The following is a 16,071-nucleotide window of genomic DNA, read 5'->3' as shown; positions in this document are numbered from 1 at the left end:
ACTTTAAGTGCGTATAAATGATTTATGCAAAGTTTGATCGCAATTCAGAGATTAGTCACGGAGAAGAAATAAATATTTTGTTTATTTACAGAACAACTAATCTTTGCATCGCAATATAGCTTTACATAAATCTTAGCTTTACATAAATTAGATTTTTGTCATTATTTTATAATACGTTTCCATACATTTCTATTAGAGCACAGATAAAAAAATATTATATAATTCTTATTGAGATAACTTTTAATTTAGATGATAAATTTTCATTAAATTTTTTGTATTATTTTTAAATGCAATCTAGAATAATCTGTTATTTTTTTCGTAACTTTTACATTATTTTGAAATTATGTGCAATACATCCTTAACCTTGTTGCGATGGCACTGATCGAATAGTGCAAATGATAGAAAATGCTGAGTGAAATGCTTCGAGAGAAACTAAAGAAAGATAAAGAAACGTCTTTCCAACGAGAGTAGCGTCAATGGTATTCTACAGAATAAGAGAGCTCTGAAATCAATTCTTTTGGAGCAGATGCAATTAAAGGCACGAGTGCCTCATTGTATTTTTTACAAAATTGAAAAATTATATTTATCTCATTAAATCTTCAATTGCACTTCCCTTTTTATTTGCTCGAGGGAAATCTCTCAGAATTTGCCACACTCATTGCCGACGTTCTTTATAATGGCGCCGCCGAACACCTTCACGGGTGTTCTGCTCCAAGAAATCAACATCAACGGACCGCCTATGGGCGGGCTACCCCTGCCCAATTGACAACGGATGTAGGACAATTTCACTAATTGCAAACCTAAGGGAACATCGAACGATTTATTATACGAGTCGATTTCCTCGGTCCAGTCATCGATATCAAAAGTGATCGCGTGTCTACGAATCGATGATGTCTCTTCCTTCGTTGTGTCGTTAGTGACACTTGGCGGGGATGGCGAGGTCGCGGAACTCTCCACCGCTTTCGCGTTGTCCGTTCGAGAAATTCTACGGGACCAATTAGAACCAAGCGTGAATAAGACCGAAACTAGCCCATCAAGGGCACGCGTTCCAACGAGATCCGAATCACGCCTCGCTATTCTCGTCCGGATTCTTGTGGCGAGAGGAATCTCGGTCGGATCGATGGCTCCATTAGCTGACCAGAATGAAGGTCTTTGATGAAGTCCGCTATTGAGAGAAGTGAACACCGAGGCCAGCAAAAGATTGAAACCCAAAACTGAGCCCTCAATGCCCTCCTCGAGCCCTTCATTGAAGTCCGTATATTCTTGACCTAGGACGATATCGCCACCTTTCGGGATTACGTGACCGATCATCTGTAAGAAGCGATTCTTCCATTAACTCTACATTACTCGCATGTTTTCTTATTAACGTGATTACTCACGTTTATGGTACTCGATTGTGTTGCTATATTTTAAGATTAAAACAAGGACTTTATATATGAATACATCGACTAAATAAGAAGCGCCAATATTATGGTCAAAATTATATGTTGGAATAATATATCTATATATATTATATCTAAAGTTAATAAGCATTCGCGATGCGTCACATGTAGTGAAAAATTTTCTGGTTGAAAATGGACAAATCAGAACTTTTTATTACATCTATTAAATTCTAGTTAAGATCACTAGATTCAATTATGATAACTTAAAATCTGATTGATCATAATCTTACTGACTCGTTCATTTTTAATTAAAAATTTTTGTCTGTATGGAGAACGAATTAAAGGAGACCAAAAAATAGTTTGGCGGGAACTAACAGTAGAGAGACGCGCGTTACGAAACTAGATGGTTCAAATTCCTCCATATTTGATTTCTGCATTTTTAAAGTGAATTTCCGGATAGCCGACTAAGTGGATTTACCTCTTCCGAGCGACCTTGCGACACCAAATGTCCGTCGAACCACAGAGCATAACGACCGATCCGATTCTCCCAGCTTTGACATATGTGATACCAATGGTGCTCGCGTATGTGAACTGGCCTTCGGAATACCTCTACACCACCGATTTCCAGGTGAATACTTCTTCCGCGCGACGATATCCAAGATCGAATCAAACGTTCCCGCTCGTTCCCTTTGACAGTGAAAGAGGATTATGTTTGTGCATCGTTCCCTCAATCGAGGTATATACCGAGAAATATACCATAAAGTTAGAATTTATGTAAACCGCATATCTCTCGTCTTCCTGGATCTCCATATGTATGATTCAAAATATGATATTTTTCCAGTGCGTAAACAGTTACATCTCTTTCTTGTTTGTGTATGCAACACAAATTAAAAGCATTATTGACAATTTTGATTGATGTGTAAATTAAGAGCATTTGTCTCATAAAAGAGAAAGGAATATAAAATCTCCGATCTACATATAATCCATCTTCATTTTATTTATTCGAATATAATTTGTATCACTGCTTAAAACTTTGACTACCTAGCTGATTTTAATATCGAGCTTAATAAATCTAGTGTATTATTTCAATACTTTATTATATTTTAATGTTTTAATATATAATTTGGTGTACCATTTGGGATACGTGAAATGTGTTGAATTTAATACTTTCCAACTGAGTACAATCAATTATTACATCAAAGTTGCATTTCAAAATTAATATTATATTAAAGAATTTAAATGATTGGAAACATTGAAGCTCATTTTCTGAAAACTTTCTTTTTTTAGTTATTGTTATAGCAAATGAGCGACATGTAGTTGCACGTAATCCACACGCATAAATATCATTTATAGGCGCCATCGAGGAACCATTTGTTTTCCTTCTTATAACAATTTCTTGAACAAAATTCTAGTTTTTCTAGGCGATAGGACGTCATATACAAAAGGACTAAGGTTTTAGCGAACTAATTAATATAGAGTAACATATTTCATGATGGGTGCAGTAGTCCATGAGTCCTTCGTCATAAATATTCAAATTCTGTTTATGCCGGCTTTGTCAGAGTACTTAAATCCCGTGAGATTTCGTAATTCGAACAATTAGCGTTTCGTCAACGGAACTGGTAGCACTAATTCTCACACGTAAAAAGAATAACGCCTCGGGGCAAAGCATTCACTTAGCATTCTACTAAACTGCAATAAGATAGTTGCACGCATGAGCGAGAAGACGGAGCGTTTTCCATAAGCGAAGATACTTTCCGCGAACTCTCGCGCAATTACTTAGTGAATGCCTGAATGGATAATAGCGCTACACCATGTAAGACAACAGCTCTCGGAAAACTATTTCAGAAACTTCGAAACATTATAACAATTCCGTCAAAAATGGGGCAGAGTGGGCGGGGAAGAGCTCTAAAACGCCTCCTTATTCCTTGTTAAATATTACATTTGCTTAGATATAGTTTCAACATCCGTTTAACGGATACTATTATCCTCGACAGAATGGTGGAAAAGTGGATTCCTGTCTTCTACATTTCGAGCATTTGCGAAATGTGGATTGTTTCACATAAGATTCTCGTCACAGTAACTATCTTATTCTATTTGCAGTGTGTAAATTGCAATCTAAAAAGTAATTGTAGAATGACGAGTGTTTTCTTGAATTTGAAATTTATCGAATTTCACACGTACCGCGAGCGATTTGTAATCGGTAGAGGCAATTCATATGTTGCGTATAAATGTAAAAAGAAAAAAATTAATGACACACAACACATACGTGTGTAACGTCAAGTCGCGATTTCATTGAGAATACTCACTTGAGTACGAGAGGATTGAGTGGGAATACGTGAGATCGCTCGACTTCACCCAAAGGCAGAATGTGAATTCGTGAATTTCCGGCACCGGCAATTCCCATCTGAGAAACTGAAAAGTGAAGATGCTTAGCCAACATATCACACGTTATAATTAATTCTGTATATAAAAGATGATTCCACAAATAGTCAGGACTTAATTTAGGTCTTTATGTTACACTTAAAGAAAAACATGACAACTGTAAATTTTATATTATGGAAAATTAATGTATACCTTGGTGAGGAAATTTTTCTTAGAATTTTTTATATAATTTTTATGTTAATTTTAGAATTTTAGAAAAAGACATAGATTTTTTCAGTATTTTTTAAAAGTATTTTAATTTTCAAAATAAAAATTATGAGAAAAATTTTTATCAGGTATATTTGAATAAACTGTTATAATGGTAATAACATAGTTTATTCATGCATTAATTCTACAAATAAAACTTGCATAGTCACTTATATAGCTGCTACTACTATGTCTTTTTCTGTGTATGATGATGATTCTCTGATCATTTTCAAAGTTGACTTTCTCTCTCTCAAGAGAAATTTTTTTTAATATCTCTACGTCAAACCTGTGTGAGAAATTTTTTTTAATATCTCTACGTCAAACGAATTCTCTAAAAAGATTAAATATCTATTAAATTTAAATTTAAAATATCTTTCAGAGTAAACTTTATCGAAATAAAACTGGAATCTTCATAAGTTTTTTTGTCTTACAAAGTAATCAAAGTCGAATATTGAAAATCCGTAAGAAAGAATCTTACAAAGAAAAAATTCCAAGTTAGTCAAAGAATCTTTGTAGGCAAAAGAAAGCGCAAGAAATCTGGAACACGTTGTACATTTAGAAATGGGTAGGTATGTAGACCACGACGGTTCTTAGAGTGAACGATGAAAATTAGGTAATCAGCGTGAAATCCAACTTTTTTTCTTTCTACGTGTTATGTATGGAACTGCCCTCCTACGTAATCGATAGAAATCTCGTGAATTTCCACACTCTGTTGGTGCATATGTATCTTTTATATCCGATATGGCGACAATATGGCGATTTATCATTATTTGTTCTCACTGTTTTACTAGCTTTTCTTTCTCAATATATCTAGATGCAGGGTATTACGGAATGTGTTTTGCACCACAATCTCTGTAGCCAATTTGACTAAACGCTTACTCGAATATTTCAACGGAATCACAAGAATTCCTGCAGAGCTACCCAGTAATATACAAACGGTAAAAATTTTTATGTTTCTAATTGCAAGCTTGAATAATTGAACAATTTATTGTTATGTAGAATAAATTATACGAATTCGGTACGCTTATGACGTTTAAAATTAGACGTCTAACTTTATTTATGGATTATGTTTATATTCTGAATTTTTAGTAGTTTTCAACAATGTAAAATTACATAAATCATTGCGTAATCATAACTTTATATCATGGTCTTCGTGCTATGGCATCTAAAATTCTCTCTCACTCTATTTTATTTCCCTACTTTCTCCATACTAAATGCATTTAATTACTAAATAATTTACTATATTCCTAACCTATATCGAATTGAACACAACATAACGCGTTGCGATATAGCCTAATCACATAATTTTTCAAACATTTAAATCTGTTCACGATTATAATCGCGAGTTATCTAAATTATTTCTTATAAATGAGAAATAATATAAAAATTAGATATTTCGTCCTCAACTTCATCTAATCAGCTGGTCTAATGAATTAAAGAATTTTTATTGGATACTTAGAGAAATTTATGGAGATTCTCCATAGCATCTTAAAACCTGTAAAGAACTTATTGGGAAAAATATTACCTCAGCCAAGATTCGAACTCGGACCTTCCATATTCCGTGTAATCGGCTTCTCAATTCGATTACCAAGATATGCGACAATATTATCGTAATAATAAAATTATTTTCAAATTTATAGTTAGCTAAATTTTTAGATACTTTAACGATATCGTTCTTTTCGATATTTTCGACGAATCTCTATAAATTCCTTCAAGTAATAAACATTTTTTTATTCCTGTTAAATTAGCTGATTAGATGAAGTTAAAGACGAAATATTCCTACTTAATCTTCCTATTAACGCATGGTGCGAGAAATAATAATTTGCAAAGGATTAAGCGAGATTGTCTCGTGCTTTTAATGTAAGTCAAATAGAAGGGGCTGAAATCCGGCTTTCCTCGAATTACACGCGATTCTCACCTGAATGTAGCCCTTTTGAGTTAATTGTACGCTGTGCATCGGCGTGCCGCCGAGATTTCTCTCGGCGTCGACAAGTTCGGTCGATGTTTTCGAAACCGCCACAACGAGTAAGCTCAGAAGGATCAAGGACATGGAAGAGAGAATCCCGAAGTTCGTCACGAATTTCTTCATTTTTATCTGATCATCGTCCTCGTTGCATCTAGTTGCTATTTCTTCAATCGCTTCGCAGCGAAAGTTCGCTGTTTGCTTCTTACGGCTGTTACTTCTTCTTTTTCTTCTTCTTCTTCGTTATTCTGAAGAGAAAGAGATAAAGAGATTTCTCTTTCTCTTTTCGTTTCCTTGGCCCACTCTGGCCTTCCCTCCCTTTAATCTTATCCCGCGACTATCTGATCGCGATCACGAAAAGAGAATTGTCTCCCAACGTTGTCCCCTCGACTCTTCTTGCCGATCTTACCTACCGGTATCCCTTTTTCAGCCGCTGAAGAGGGAACATGCGACGTTGCAAGTTCCCTCGTTCTCCCAACTACCGTCTTTCTGTTCAAACCGTAGAAAACTACCTGGCATCTCCGCCTCGTTCGTCGATCTTCCTTCACAGCTTGCCTTGTCGATTTTTTACAATTGATTTGGTCCCTCTGCTTCGCAAACTCTTTTTCGTGACCTTTTTCGTAACTTATCTCACTTGTCACTCGCCAAGTGACACTTTTCTCGATCAGAACAACGACACACGGATTTTCTGTCCCCCAATACAGACTTCGTCTCTGGATTTTTCTTTTTATTTGCGCTTGACGATACGAGCAAGAAACTAAACTCTTTGTCGTGTATACTTTCTTAGTACACTCGACTCGATTGCCGAAAAACCGAAAGAGATCTAGTATACCCTCTTTGCTCGATGTGTGACACCTTTGGCTAAGCACAAGACTCTCATGATCTTCTTTTCTTTCACACAGTCTCGACAGATATCTCTCGGTTCTTGCTTGATGATCTTTATAATTAAAAGTTTAATGAAAAAGACTCTTCAGCAACCGTGGACTTTTTCTTGTATATCTTCTCACTCTCTTTGTAGATGTATAAAAGAAGTGGAAGAATATTTGTCGGTTTTCTTTTCTTTTATTCGATGTATGATTAACGTCTGAACAATTGTTATTTTCCTTTCGTCTTGTTGCTGGTGAATTGTTTCACGTTTACCAAAAAGAAAGGTGCACGTGAGTCTCGCCACAAAATTAAATAATCTCCTTTGGAGAGAAAAATCTAGTTCTTCCTCCTTTCTTTTCAACTTTTCTTTTTTTTTCTAGATTTTTAGATACAATCGTTCTTTGGAAAACCACTCCCCGTTAATTAAATTCTCAGTTCAGTTCTCTTTTATGTCGATAGACTTGTATTTCTTCCAGGTGATTCGCCCGGCGAGTGAGGCGGCTAGCTGAACTCGCGGCGACGGTAAACAACGACTAAAGCGAGATCGATGTGAATTGGCGAGTGCGAGCGCGCGAGTAAGAATCGGTAAGAGGGAGGGACTTTTCGTGGCGGCCGCAGGTTAAAGCAGTCCATTTTCGTCATTGGGCTCGACATGTAATTTTCATCTCGATACGAATGAGACTACGAAGCTGGAGATTGCCTACAGTTCCTACGGATCGAATGTCCGTATTGGAATGCTCGCCCGATCGTTTCTTCTTTGCCTGGATGTATATCTGTATATCAGACCTATTCACACTTATGCCCATACCTTATATTTACCACCGCGTTTGTCACGATCGATTTCTGATACAGACAGCATAACGAAAACAAAGAAAAATTGCCGACAATTGTGCAGATATGTATAATGAAGAAATATGAAGAAATGTAGATATGAAGAAATATATTTACTTTAATATATTTATAATGGATGCTTTTTGTTTGCGAAATAGAGGTAACATAATACGCCTTGGCTAAAAGTATTAAGCGTTTATATCTTTTTCACTTATATGGAATTTACTTGTATTTTTTCCAATTCATTACAGATATTATAAAGTTTAAAGAGTTCTTGAAACGAAGGATAATTTAGCAAAATATACACAAATTAATTTTTCAGCTAAAATAATAGTTAATAATACTTTTGACTGTGGTATAATAATACTTTTGTAGACTGTGGTATAAATATCTATAAATTTGTTGTGTTAGAGAATTTTATGGCTACCGTTTGTCACGATCGATTTCTGATAGAAGTGGGATAACGAAAATAGAGAAAAATCGTCCAACAATTGCAAATAATGAAGAAATATAAAGAAATGTGGATATGAAGACGTATACTTACGATTACATCATGGTTTTTACTTCTAAAATAGAGGTTTTGAAAGATTCATTTGCGAGGATAATGTGTTTTTTCCGGTGTTTTCAACAATTTAATACAATCGTAAGAATAGTATAAACGCGGTCACGTTCAAAAATTTATAAATTGCGTTTTGCCACGCTAACTCCGACATAATATGCAAGAGAAACAGGTTCATTTTATTAACCGTTTTAGAACGGTTGCCTTATGCGGGATCGCTAATATGTTCCGTATGTGTCATAAATATGTTCCGTATGTGTCACATAATCTGCTATATATGCATTCTCGAGTTTTTCGAACAATTTAATACAACATAATAGTATAAATCGCGGTTGTATTAGAAAATGTAGTTCACTGAGAAAAATATTTGATTGAAAATGTACGAACCAGATTATATTAATCGAAATTCTGGTCACGTAATTGGACATCTGATTACCTCGACTAGAATTCTGATTGATATCAGGCAGAATCTACTGATTCGTTTATTTTCAATCAGAATTTTTTCGCAATGTAACTACTGTGTTTGTCACGATCGATTTTTTATATGAACGAGATAACGAAAACAAAGAAAAATTGTTGGTCTCACAATCACACATAATGAAGAAATATGAAGAAGTGCGGATATGAGGAAATATATTTACAATTATGTAAATTCTTTTTACTTTTGAAATAGAGATTTTGAGATATTTTTATCATACACTCTGCGGTTTTTTCAACAATTTAATACACTTGCAAGATGAATAAATTGCGGTCGCGTTAAAGAATTTATTGACTACGTTTCGTCACGCCGACTTGATTGTAATATGCAAGAGAAACAGCTTCATTTTATTAACCGTTTTAAAACCTTATGCGGGATCGCTAATCGTATATTCTGTATGTGTCATGCAGTCTGTGTGATCGATATGGGAAAGTGAATCTTTCGTGGAAAGTTGGCGAGACAAGCAGCGCGAAACAAACGGGATGATACGGCGAATAACTTAGGCATTCCATGTTGCAAGCGGGAGCGGAATTACAAACGCTTTATTGCGCGTATAAATATTTCAAAGCGTATCGTGCATTTCGAAGCTAAACAGAAAGGTTCAAGGCTCTGCATCGTCGAGCTCGCATTTAAAAATATACTTTACTCGAAAACATAAAAGCATGTATAAAAAATTTTGTTATTATTCTTTTCATTTAAATTGGCAATATTTGTGTTAAAACTAATCTACTTAGTGTCTTTGTTAAAATTTTGTGTTGAATTTTTAAAATATCCGAGTGTTATTTTAACATAATGTGATTGTATTATTTTATTATTCTATGTTAAATTGATATTCAACATATTTCTTAGTGTTAAAATAACATAATTTCTGAATAAGATCAAATAATATAAAAATAATGTATTTTAAAACGTAAATATTAAGATAAATGAATAAAATGTGTTAATTTAACACATAAATGTTAATTTTAATGAAGAGATATGATTTTTCCTACAAATTGTGTCAGTGTTACGTTTTTATGTTAATTTTTTACATAATATTTATGTTACTTTCTAATATATTTATTCTACGTTAACATGAAAATTTAAGTGGGCTGTTTGGGACATTTGAAATGTTTTTAACATGAATTGTTCAACTCTGTGCAAGTTAAAACCGTCATTCATCAAAATTCGTATGTGTGAAGATAACACATATATGGACAGTGTGCGTTAAAACGATCATAAAAACGGCCGCGTTGGAAATTCTCGCTGGAAAGCGCGAACGTTAACAGCACCGAGTCTTAAAACCAGTTGCGAAAGCGACAGTCGGAAGACGCTTGTACATGGACAAGACTATCTCGATAAGATAACAATCCCGAACAATCTCGTTAAAGGATTCGTTTGCAAATGTTATAATACCTAAACGAGAATCGGCAATTAATTATAAGGAAAGTCTCGCAACTCCACATAATTAGTACGTCTTGCTGGTTACCACAATTACCATATCGCCCTTTAATTGACAGAGCCCGACGTTTGTTACGCCATACGTCAATTAGGTTCATTGCTAGTCTCGATCGGCGTGAAAAATAACCGCGATTCCTCGGCCTTCGAATTATTAGCGCGTGACCCAAATTATACTTTCTGACAAGTACCTTTCTGATTGCAGACGGCCAAGAACTCGACGTCCGGCAGCGGATACTATGTGGGTGGAAGCAGCACCCTGCCGCGAGGTGGGCCTCTTCTAAGGGCGTACAGCCCGGCGGCGTCGAGCGTCGGTCCAAGCGCGACCCCGACGCAGCCCAAGACTCTCACCACACCAGGTATACGAATGTCCGCATTTTCGATCTCTTCTCGTTTCCACGTGCGTGTCATCGTGCACGCGCGTTGTATATAAACGCGAGTTTCGCTCTCGAGACCCTATCGACACGATTCATCAAACGAGCGGCCCAACAAAGCTCGAAATATCGTATTTTTGCTAAATTCCTGACACTACTGTGCGTCAACACGTGACATTTATTGTCGACTGTAAACCAGAAAATTCCTCGCATTAAATTTGAAGTGAACACTTGAAAATTTATAGCTTAATTGGAATAGTGTTTAATTATTTTACAGCTCTACTCTAAACAGATTATAATTAACTGTTGCAATTAATGTATACAGGATTAGACAAATTAATTTAATTTGTAGAATATATATTCCCTGTCGAATTATATATTCGTGATGAAGCTGCTAGTAATGAGCAAGATGTCGCACGTACTTCTGAAGAGATTAGATTCTGATAGAGCGACAACTTTGGGCCGCTCTCAATGGGAATTTACTGCTTCGTGCGCCTGTGCATTTCCTTCACGCCTGCACCGATGTTCTCTGTAGTAGTACACCATCCTTCTCATGAGATCTATGCAAACATATTACATCACACCCCAATTTCGCATTCCCTCAAATACTTCATCTAAGGTGACCAGAAGTCTTCTGAAAACAACATTACGAGTCTAGAACCCCAAAATTTTCTCTGATTTTGAGAAATCGATGCAACGCAAACATAATATGTATATATTATGCCCTATTTTGAAAATTGCAAAACAAAAAGGTTTTGCAAAATTCAGCGAATTGGAGTAAGAATTTGAATTCGATTTCTTTAAAAGGATTTCTTTCAATGAGAAGGAATTATAAGGATTGAAAAACTAGATATTAGAAAATGATTTTTTTCTTATTTGAAAAAATTACATTTTATTCGAATACAAGACAGATTTTATATGGACGTTGTAAAATTCTGGTCGCCTTTTGTGCAACACGCTTAAATTGTTCGTCTCGATGATCCCAACACCTGTACGCGATATATAAAGAAATATGAATCTCTTTTATCGTTTTGCTGAAAATTGGTCGAAGCAACTATTCAATCGATTGAGTAGCTGCAATTTACAGTGCGAGCATATAACTATATATATGTAAGTAACAGAAAACAAGATATTGGTGAGGATTATATTATATTCGCTCGGCTTTATAATCTGGAATAACTTTTACATTTTAATTCAACCGATGGTTAACTAATTATCATTTCTTTAGAATAAATAATATGCATTGTTAATAATATTATAGATACAGTTATATTTATTTGGATTTATATAACAATTGTTCTTCAATTTTTTGCCTTTGAAAACTGTAATGTATGTAAATGACAGTAAATGTTATTCCAAGTGAAATCAAAATTCACTTGCTATATTACAAACTCTGGTATTTTAAATTATATTCCAAGACCGTTATCTTCGCGATTTAATTGGCTGGCAAAGAAAGGTTGGTGAGAGAAAGAAACGATTAACGATTGTCCGCAAATTAGCGCACTTTTCTCTTGAAATCTTCCTGAAACTCGACCAATTTTTTCAAACGCGTACCTCGTGCTTTGAGCTTAAGCGCATATATCCGCACACAGACGCACACACTCGCAATCGCTCTTCATTCTTCATACTTCCGATTTGACGGTTGCAAGGTCGTTTCGATTCTTAATCATACAACGGAGATCGTTACGACCGTCGGCGTTTGGCCGAGCGCTATTCGAGAACTACTCAAAAACACTTAACAGGCTACCTGCTAGTCCAAGGGGAAAGGATGGCCTCATTTCTGGCTGCCACGAGCGTTCTCCTTGTTGTCGAGAGAAACGTTTTACACGGAGATACCGAGAGAAACGGATTTAGGACGCGTGAATAGCCCAATCGCAGATCGATCGTGATTAATCATCAACCACTATGACGAGGCAGATCTATTTTGTATAGTAAAACACGCGAACGTCTGCTAAATGCTGTCAGCCAAGAAAAAAAGGTTAAACGGAAGCATTTTCTAAAGAAGACATTTCTCTTGACGCTACGATTATCGTGACGTGGTCGAGAAGTGCATATATGTAAAAGTCGACAAGCTGTTACGTCAAAATTTCAACGACGTTCGTAATCGCGCGGTTATACTTAAACTCGTAGTGCAAACTTGGGTGCGTGACAATCGTCGAAAAATTTCTGACAAGGAAACCTCGCGAGGTGTCAAATTCTAATTTTGTACACGTAGGTTACATAAATAAATAAATTTACAAAATATCAGTTGAGGCTAATGATTTTAAGGAAATAATCTCTTATATATTCCGTTATATAGCTTTTTTGTTACATCTTATAAACATTTTTTGATATCTCGAATAGTTTTTGAGATAGAATAAAAAAAGCTGGAAACCGTTTCGTGTATAAGAGATAATTTTATCTTTTAAAAGTATTTATTAGCCGCAACTAATATTTTCTGAATATTCATCTATTTATGTAACCTATATGTATACAAAATTTCATCAAAATAAAAATTTGACATTTTGTGAGGTTCCCTTGTAAGAGACGTGACTGTATAAATTCTATCATCGCGCTTTTTCACTCAAAAGGTTCCCAGTCTCTCTTGACAAATCGCGCGCAATCGCTGCTTAGGAATGTTATCGCGGCCCTATTCGAGTCGGTTGTATTCACGTTTCGGAAGTATCGAACGTTTGTGTAGACACGCTATGTGAATTTCAATTGGATGTGGCACACGAAATCCGTGGCGAGACGTGAGAAAAATGGTCCGACCGCCGCGCGGATCACGGTACTCCGGTCTTGTTCACTTCTGCATGTGCACTGAACGTCGAACGGCTTAACGGAGGGTGGCGGAGAAACAGGAGATACGTACATCGGAGCACCTGGGTACATTGGTTTTTTGTTTGGTTTTTTGGATGGTTGGATAGGAGGTGTTGGCGGGGTGCCGCCGGCCAAGCCGCTTCGCAGCTACCAGTGTGGTAAGAGTCCCCTTGGAAGCCTCGGGGGCTCGGCACGCTTCTCTAGAGACAGCTCGGTCTCCCTCTATAGTATACCAGGTCAGTAGTATCCTTAAACATTCGTCAGACACAGCTCGATCCTTCCGCGACGGGCCGCGATCGCGGGACGATCGCCAATAACACGCTTTACGGATGTCTCGGACTGATCTTTGATGTCTGAAGCTCACGTGCCAAGCTATAACGCCTTCTTTGAGCTACACTGCAACAAAAGCGACTGCAAATGTATGTGTGTTTTAACAAAAGTAAAATGTGTCCGTTGAATGAATTATGTACATAAAATACACATATGCGATACAAGAAATACTTCTACTTAAAATCGTCCATGAAGTATATTACCAAGCAGACTACTGATTACTAATATTACTAATAACCAGGATTGAGAAAGTTACTTCGTTAAACTAACGAGTTACAATTATAGTTTTTTTCTCTCAAAAAGTTCTTATTAACTAGTTACTCATTACAGTTGTAATTACTTAAAAAGTAATAAATTGTTTCTTTTCATTTAGTTTTTTGTTATTTTTATCTTAAATACAAGAACCTTATACATTTCTAATATTGTTGAATTATTTTACTTATATGCTGTATTACACATAATAAAATAATATATACATTTGGAATCAAAGTTATAAATTAAAGTTATAGAATTAATATTAAATCACCTTCACGTATTAGAAGGCTCTTAATTTAATTATTAATATAAATATTTGCAGAATATGATGATTTTATCAAGGACAAAAATATATTTCACTCATAAAGAATTATTACTGACTATTCATTAAGCATTTTATTTTAGATATTTGTTTGAGAAATAAGTTTTATATATATATATATATATATATAAAGTAACTATTATAATTATATTTAATATTAAGTATTAAATTAGTTATTAGTTAAAATGTAACTAAGTTAAGTTACAGTTATAGATGAAGAGAAAGAAACGAAATTGAGTTACAGCTACTGAAAAAAAGTAATTCTAACTGTAACTTTGTTACAAGTAACGAGTCACTTCCTAACTCTGTTAACAGTGTTCTAGTAAATACATAACTATCACACGCTTACAACTAATTACTAAAAAGGCACAATTATATAAAGAAGGGCTAAATATATAGTAGAGGCTAGAGGATTTAAGTATTTAATAATATTTTATATATAAGTCTTTTTTTAAATATATTTTCCAATTATTCATATATGAATTGCGCACCAATTATTTAAAACTGTCGCACTTAAAAACAATTATAAATAGAAGCTAAAATAATAATAATGAAATTGACTGTCAATTTGATAAGGATACTAATAAGAATCTTTTTTATATATAATATAAATTTTCTAAAACATTTTTAGCAATTTATAGCGCTCACTTTTTATACGGTTTTCAATTAACGATTTTTACAACGTTATTTATCTAATACAAAGAGAGATACCGTAAGCCTTGTAAATTTTGTACGTCACAGTCGGTTGCGTATATGAAATGAAATAGAATTCAGTTATAATGCAGAATAAAATCTAGTTACTCGCGAAAAATAGCAACGTTATTTATCGTTGTTTCCACAGCGGTTATGTATAATCCAACCGGTAGATAAATCTCGGCAAGGTTGATATACATAAGTCCTTTTAAGATCGCAAGCTAATCTTCGTCTGTTTGAAATTAGTAAACGTACATTGTGAACGAGAAATCTTTTTATATCTTTTACGGAAGAAAGCCGTTTGAGCGAAGCATAATGGTACAAGCTATGAGTAAAGGACTAATAAATTTCAAGCGTAACAGATGTGATAAAAATGTAGCAAATGTGGCGTATTTGTAATAAGGAGAAACTGAATCATGGGAATGGTTGGTTGTTTGGAACGCAGAAAAATCTTGAAATTGGCAGTCGTGATTAACCAAACCGGGTCGAGTCAAGTTTTAATTAAACGACCTCGAGACCGTGGAAATAGTGTTGGGAATAAATATGAATGGAATCGAAATGTTTTGAATTCACGTGAAATTTATGCCGTTGACATGTCGCGTGAGGAAGGAAAATTAAAACTTTCTTGAGAGAAGTATTGTAAAACTAACTTTCTCTCGAAAATTGATTTGAAAAAATTAAAATTTTATATAATGAATTATTCACTTTTATTCGCCTTTTATTTTTTATCAATCATAATTTGACCAGATTTGACCAGAAATATTTACCGTAGCGTCTAATAATTTATTTTCTTTATTTAATTTAATGTTATGTGTGATAACAAAATCTTGAACTGTTTTAATTTAATGCAAATATAAACGCAAAAGGAAATCATGTTATCAGTAAATCATATTATCGTTAGTTATTTTGTTCATAATTAAATTAATTAAGGGTCATGACATAACATACATAGAAAGTGCAGAGCAAAATTGTAGAGCCATTACAAAATTACGTGATTTTACGTATTCCCAACACTAAAGCTAAATCCCTCATGAACATCTAGAAACATCCTGCGTATGTCATTTCCCTTGTACAACGCTGTGTGATATCATAATGTACAAAAAGCAGCATCTCTTTCATCTCATTACATCTAGAAACATCCTGCGTATGTCAT

The 16,071-nt window shown here is 34.8% G+C and overlaps 1 protein-coding gene across 15 annotated transcripts in view; it reads left to right on the top strand.

Moving 5' to 3' along the window:
* Positions 1–16,071, top strand: part of LOC108767867 (coiled-coil domain-containing protein AGAP005037) — a 114,426-nt gene that overhangs the window by 59,842 nt on the left and 38,513 nt on the right. For 12 of the 15 annotated variants that reach the window (XM_018517960.1, XM_018517964.1, XM_018517962.1 and 9 more), the window contains exons 6-7: positions 10,351–10,504; positions 13,426–13,554. In XM_018517960.1, coding sequence (XP_018373462.1) covers positions 10,351–10,504; positions 13,426–13,554 — 283 coding nt within the window. The remainder of the gene's footprint in view (positions 1–10,350; positions 10,505–13,425; positions 13,555–16,071) is intronic. The other 3 variants (XM_018517959.1, XM_018517966.1, XM_018517952.1) reach the window with 2 other exon arrangements.

This window comes from Trachymyrmex cornetzi, unplaced genomic scaffold (genome assembly GCF_001594075.2).
Source record: "Trachymyrmex cornetzi isolate Tcor2-1 unplaced genomic scaffold, Tcor1.1 scaffold73, whole genome shotgun sequence".
NCBI lineage: Eukaryota > Metazoa > Arthropoda > Insecta > Hymenoptera > Formicidae > Trachymyrmex > Trachymyrmex cornetzi.
This window is presented reverse-complemented; position numbering and strand designations above follow the sequence as displayed.